We start from the raw sequence: 6736 nt of genomic DNA on the forward strand, positions 1-6736 counted from the left end.
ATAGAGAATTTCATACTGATTAAGAATCGTATAAAAACATGGGTCTCAAAATCAATGAAAAAAGCTCTAATCTGAAGTTGAAAGTACAAAAATATAAGACAAATCTCTAATATTCGCCATCTTCAATGAGGATTTTTACTAAGTAGGATGAGGAAGTTACTAAGTACTAATAGTTTCTTAAGATTTTGGGGGCTTATAGTACAAGTTTCTTATAAAACAAGTTTCTTACTTAAAAAAAAGAAAAAGAAAAAGTGTATACTCGAGGGAACTTAGCCGTTTATATTAAACTAAAAAAAAAAAAATTTTTTATTGTAAAAACCGGGCTGGCACTTTTTGCTTTTGAAAATAAAACCAACCGTAAAGCAATTATATATTAAGAATAACTAGATGTCTAACTGCCGTAAATCGGCATAAGAAAAAGTGAAGCAAAAATCGGCCATTATGGGGGGCAAAATCTTTACGCTATTTATCAAAACAAAACAATTACAAAGCTTAAGATTTTTTAAATTTGCCTTCCATAATGGCCGATTTTTGCTTCAAAAAATACGCGGAAGTTAGACATCAAGTTACTTTTAATATATCATTGCCGTAAAGTTAGTTAATTCAAGATGGTGAATATTAGAGATTTGTCGTATATTTTTGTACTTTCAACCTCAGATTAGAGCACTTTTCAATAATTTTGGGACCCACATTATATATCATTCTTAATCAGCATAAAATTCTCTATCAGAATCAATCATAAAAATAGGGGGAGGAAGGGGAGGGGGGAGAAAGTCGAGTAGCGCCAACTAATCCTTTGTTCAGAGTACAAATGTGATTCAGAATGTATGGAAAAAATTCATGTAAAGTGTCAATGTAAGAGAGATGAAAAAATACCGATTTTAGAGCTTCAGTTCATCCACTCTCAGAGGACTAAAATTGGCAGTTTTGAAACTTTCCATATTGGTGATGCAGATAGGAAAGAATCCAAAAAAATTGAAATAAAACAACAAAAACAAAGAACAATGAAAACAGTTAAAGAAGAAAAGGCAACTATTTAAGTAGAATGCTTGAACAACTACACCACATACTCAAACATGTATATATTATATGTATATATATATAAAACAAATCAATTGAATGCAGAAGAATGAATCCTTATCTCTTTTATTGCCACATATTGAGCAAGTAAGTTTAAATCTCTTAGTTGTATACACTTTAGTTTAAATACAGATTAAAAATATAAACAGTTTATTTCATTTTTCAGGATTATGAGTATAGTGAAAATGTTCTAACAATTTGCTCTTCAACATTTAAAAATGGCAGTGGTCAGAAAACAATCCAAGTTGATAATCAAACTCAATGTAAATTTTCTCTGAATCAAGCATGTTCAATTTATAATATTATGAGTATTGAAAGTATTGCTCTAGCTATTATGAGACACCAAACAAGAGAAACAGCTGAAACAGGTGTTTTTTTGAGTTTAAGAGAAACAGCTGAAACAGCTTTAGAAGCTTTGATAAATGCAAAGATTATAACCAAGAGTGATTGCCAACTTATTATAGATCATAACAAGGTAAAAAGGGCTCAGGAAAAATTAGCAAAAGAATAAAACAATCAGTTTGAGGTAGACCTAGAAAAAAACCCTGTGTCATGTCTTTTTTTTGACGGGAGAGTAGATGCTACAAAAATATTTATAGAGGTAAATGAAAGAAGTTTCCCTAGTCTGATTAAAGAAGAACATTACTCTGTTGTAAAAGACCCTGATGGTGACTATCTTTTTCATTTTGTTCCAGATATGACCAATAATAAAAAAAAAGCTATTGCAGATCACATAGTTGACTGGTTAAACAGTAAAAATCAAAATCAAAATCTTATGGCTATAGGAGGAGATAGCACAAATGTCAATACTGGTTGGGAGGGCGGAGTTATACAATGGGTAGAAAAAAAATTAAATATAAGATTAGTTTGGATTGTTTGTGATCTACATACTGGTGAATTAGGGTTAAGACATTTAATTGAACATTTAGATGGTCCAATGCTTGACACAGCAACTGAGATTGAAATCAATGCCAACTTTGTTAAAATAAATTTAGGTCCTCCTTTGATTTATCTCAGTCAGAAGATTGTTAATGATTTAAGCACTGACCAAAGTTATGCTTATCAAATTTGTCAAACAATAAAGACTGGAGCTCTGCCTATCAGGTTAGCAATGCTGCAAATCGGACCAGTCTGTCACAGTAGATGGCTAACAACAGCACTTCGATTTTGCAGAACTTGGGTGTCTAATCATGGCCTTACTGGTAAAAATCTAGATAATTTAAAAATATTTGTGAATTTTATTGTTAGTATTTATAAACCTAACTGGTTTAATATTAAAGTTCATTCAAGTTGGGTTGAGGGGACCGAGACATGTCTTATATCAACTAAAGTTATTTAGAACTCAGATTAAAAATGTTTTAGATATTGTTATGCCAACAATTAGACGATCAGCGTGGTATGCACATTCTGAAGCAATTTTACAATCCATGCTTTGCAGCAAAAATGCAGAAGAAAGAAAAGAAGCTGTAAACAGAATCCTTAACATACAAGGAATAGGAGATGAGGTAACTCAAGTTGGAGATAGTAGTCTCAGAGTAAGATAAACACCAGAAATAAATCCTGATACTAAACAGCTATCAGACCTTATAACATGGAATTTAAGTGGTACTGACTCTCCACTGACCTGCACTCTTACCTCTGCCACAATCAAGAAGTTTTCAAACTATTGATTGATGTTTGAAAGATGTGTCAAATTGTTAATTGAAGCTGCAAGCCATGTTTACTAGGGTGTTCAGAAAAAATTTTTTTTTGAAAATACGAGCTCCCTGGTAATTTTCCCATTTGACTTGATAAGATATGACCATTATTCAAATTTCAGGTCAATACCTGCTGATTTAACATTGCCACCAGCCTTTTAAAGTTATCATGAATTATTAAAGTTTAATCTTATTCATGAATTTGGGATAATAATGCAGAACATTAATACTTTTAATTGATTACAACTATGAATCTTAACATAAAAGTTGCTACTAGAACACAATGATATAATTAATTGATTTAGACCTTTATGCAAAATAAAAAATAAATGTTTGAGATTCAAGTAATTACTAGTTTATGAAATGAGTAACAAAACAAAGTTATAGAAAACTTTAATTTCCTTATTATTTGTATATAACTAATCAATTGGAAACAATGTTACAGATATTAAATTAAAATATTTCTATATAAGATTCAAATTCACTAAAACATATTTAGACTTGGAAATGCGAGATAAAATTTACAAAAGAAAAATTATAATAAAATAAAAACTGTATAAATTGTAAAAATATGTATTTCCATTATAAAAGAAAATGTTGGTAACTGATGTTCCAATAAGTCCAACAGAGTTGTATTCATGCATTTACATACATATTTATTAAAAAGAGTTCTACTTTTTCATCAACATTGATGTTTTATCAAACTTTGGTATGTTCCTTCTATGCTGTTCCACTACTTGGAAAAGGCACTGCTTTTGATTTTCATCCCGTGTTAGGCTTTGATTAAAGTCAGTAACTAGTTTAACTGACCTTTCTGCTAAATCGTTGACAACTTTTAGGTCCTTTAATATCCCAGATATGTAGTTAAATTCATAATTTTTTTACCATTCATCGGGGTATAGTGAAAGCCACTTAGTATTGACTTTCAAAAGATCAAAAAGAAGCCTGGAATTTTTTCCAATTAGAGAGCTCACTTTCACATTTTGATTCATCTGTGGCATTACTGGCACTCCAGTTTCCATATTTTCATCGTTTATTTTTTTCAGAATTGTTGAAGCAATTTTCTTTTTTTCATGAGTGGACACAGATCCTGAAAAGAGGGCAAAGGGTGCAACTTCTTCACTTAGGTACCATAGGTGTCTTGTTTGAGCTATCAAAGCTGCTTCTGCTACTCCTGGATCAATTTTTTTAAACATTTGCATGTTCTTTCAAAACTGTAGGTCGTTGATAGGAGCATCTATAGCGTATAAAGATGTCAACCAAACTTTTACATAGAATAAGCTTGTAAATAGGCAAAAGTGATGCAGTTTCTGAATCGTATTTTTATCATAACCTAAGTACTAACAGAATGCATACATTTTAGCTGCATATAGAATGTTTGCCATCCATCTAGCGTGATGGAAAGCTCCTGGCTTAAGCCATTGTTCTCCCTTTTTCACATTTTTCTCACCAAGGAGTAACAACGTGATATAAATGCATTCCCTATAATCATCTCTTATAAATGTATGTTCTTGGAGGGATAGTTTAAGAAAATTAATCATATCTTCTTTTGTGGATTTCAACGAGCGTTCATTTACGTCCAGCAATTTAAAATTGTCATTCTTTTGAGGGATTGTGTCCCAAGAGTTCTTTAATTTTAGAAATTCTATATTGGTCGGGCCTGTTGTTGGGCCAAACAGGTGTTTCCATACGGACGACAAAGTTATCTCAAAGATATGGTGGCGACATGGTAAATAAAACAGCTTAGAATTCAACTTTTTTTCTAGAATGACAGAAGCTCCATTTTTCCATCCTGAGTTGAAAGCTGTGGTATCAAATACCATACCGATGATAGATTTGTTCAACTCCCAGTCTTTAATGAGATCAAAGCTTGTCTCTGCTTGGACTAATCCTGTACCATTCATGATTTTTGGAATGCCCAGCAACTTTCCTTCTACATAATTTGGTGCACCTGCAACTAAAACTGCCAATCGTTCCCCATCCCCTTTAATAATTTTTCCATCCCAAAGAATTGTTAGAAAGTCCGGCTTGTTAAAGTCAGATTTGATGTTTTTCGCAATGAAAAAATAGTCTTCAAGAATTGCTACAAAACTATTTTGTTTAGTTTCATTTGATTTTTGGCCTTTTCTTTTTTGAACGTTTCTGTATTCATCATGCAATTTAGTTATTTTTTCTTTGATTTTATCTTTCCTTTGGGTTTCAATACCGGTCTTATGCCAGACTTCTAGAACTGCTTCACATACTGCATCAGCAACAATTGAATTTGATTTTATTGATTTCTCAGTTTTAAATTCACAGTTCTTAAGGTGAAAAAATAATTTTAAAATATCCCCATTAGTAGGAATAATTGTTTGGCTCAGAGCATCAATAGAATTTCCTATCAACTAAGTATTTTGTGACTGTTGTCTTCTTTTCGATATTGCTGAATCAGCCATGTCTAAAGCAATCACCAATCATATAATAACAATATAGTTAAGGTATATATATGTTTTATTCATTTATATTATAATATTTATATAACACATATAAATTATATTCATATTAGGTAGTTGTTTAAACTATATTAAGATAAAACTAAACCCATCCAAAGGAAGCAAACGTAATATTAAACCCATTTTTGGATTCAACAACAGAAAAGTATTTGCTAACAAAAGGCTGCCAACTATAACTTAAAAGGATACATCAAAAAACTGAACAATGTAATAAAACACCCACACTTAACAACAGTCAACTTGTCAATGGAGTGTAGCACGAGGGGATTGAGTTAAGATGTCAATTCATGTTATAACACGATTTCGCCACATACAATCCTGTTAATTACTATACAATTCACTAACAATATAATATATATATATATATTTAACTTACCATTAATTCTGTTGATTATATGTTTGTTTAGTGTTTACCAACTTAAAATGTATGGTATAAAAAAATACATTAAATATAGGCTTTTATATGGTAAAAAACCATAAAAATACATAAATTCTATTAATTCTAGCACACGGTGGCAACCTTAAACGTTAATTCAGGCTTAAAAAAATTTAACAATATGGTTACATAAACAATAGAAATGGGAAAATTGCCAGGGAGCAAAAAAAACTGAAAAAAAAATTTTCTCCATTGAATTACGGAACGCCCTAATGTTTACACATATGAGCAAAGAGAATCATATATACGTGTTTTTTGTGAAAAAGTTTAAAGCCACAAAGAATTTTTGGTGCTAAATGCGGCGGAAACGTCTTTTTTAATTTCTTTTTTACCTTTTTTGTTTAAATATTCTATTTATGACCTGAGTCATTACCAAAAAACCAATAAAAGTATTTGGAAAAAATTAATTTTTTTAAAATACTTTTAAAAAAGTATTTAATTTTAAACAAAAAAAAAACTCTTCAAAAAAAAAGAGCAGAAAAGCTATCGAAGATCGAGTAAAGTGGTGCATTTTCAGCAGGAAGGTAAATCCGCTCGTGATATTGGAAAAATAATAAAGCGATCACATAGTTCGGTGTTAACAATCATCAAAAGATTCAAAGAGACGAAATCTTACGTTGATCACCAACTGTTCAAGAAGACCGCGTTTGACGATACCCAATGATGATCGCCTTTTAAACAGGTTGGCAAAGAAAAATCGAACCATGCCGTCGCATGAGTTAAGAAGGTAATGGAAGCTTTAAAATGTACGTAAAGCATCGGCATCACTTGTGCGTAGTAAACTATTAGCTAACAATATGTTATGGAAAAAAGCTGTTCTAAAACCGCGACTTACCAAACAACATTTAAAAAAGCGAAAAGAATTTTGCCAAAGCGTCAAAGAATGATCTAAACAAAAATGGAGGACAGTAATGTTCATTGATGAGATAAATATCGAGTTTGATAACCAAAAAAACCGAATTATGATTCGCAGGCAGCAGTAGTATATATTTGCGGGTTCTAGCGCATTGATACCTTACCAAGAAGAAGTA

General features: G+C 31.3%; 1 protein-coding gene and 1 pseudogene across 1 annotated transcript; one reads left to right on the top strand and one right to left on the bottom strand.

Annotated features, from left to right (window-relative positions):
- The first annotated feature begins 782 nt into the window (after window positions 1-782).
- Window positions 783-3564, top strand: LOC149878238 (uncharacterized; annotated as a pseudogene).
- Window positions 3337-5591, bottom strand: LOC145197848 (uncharacterized). Its single transcript, XM_090072753.1, has 2 exons — window positions 5493-5591; window positions 3337-5214 (listed from the first exon to the last, which is right to left on the bottom strand). Exon 2 carries the CDS (start codon window positions 4679-4681, stop codon window positions 4118-4120), a length of 564 nt encoding a protein of 187 aa, XP_089928879.1. The 5' UTR covers window positions 4682-5214; window positions 5493-5591; the 3' UTR covers window positions 3337-4117.
- Between the last annotated feature and the right edge of the window lie 1145 nt (window positions 5592-6736).

Source organism: Hydra viridissima, unplaced genomic scaffold (assembly GCF_058129835.1).
Source record: "Hydra viridissima isolate aposymbiotic clone 2 unplaced genomic scaffold, HvirCarnegie_v1 scaffold_15, whole genome shotgun sequence".
NCBI lineage: Eukaryota > Metazoa > Cnidaria > Hydrozoa > Anthoathecata > Hydridae > Hydra > Hydra viridissima.

Bases quoted from the DNA above. Each gene is read 5' to 3' on its own strand.
- LOC145197848 (XM_090072753.1), bottom strand. From the start codon at position 4,681: ATGAATGGTACAGGATTAGTCCAAGCAGAGACAAGCTTTGATCTCATT.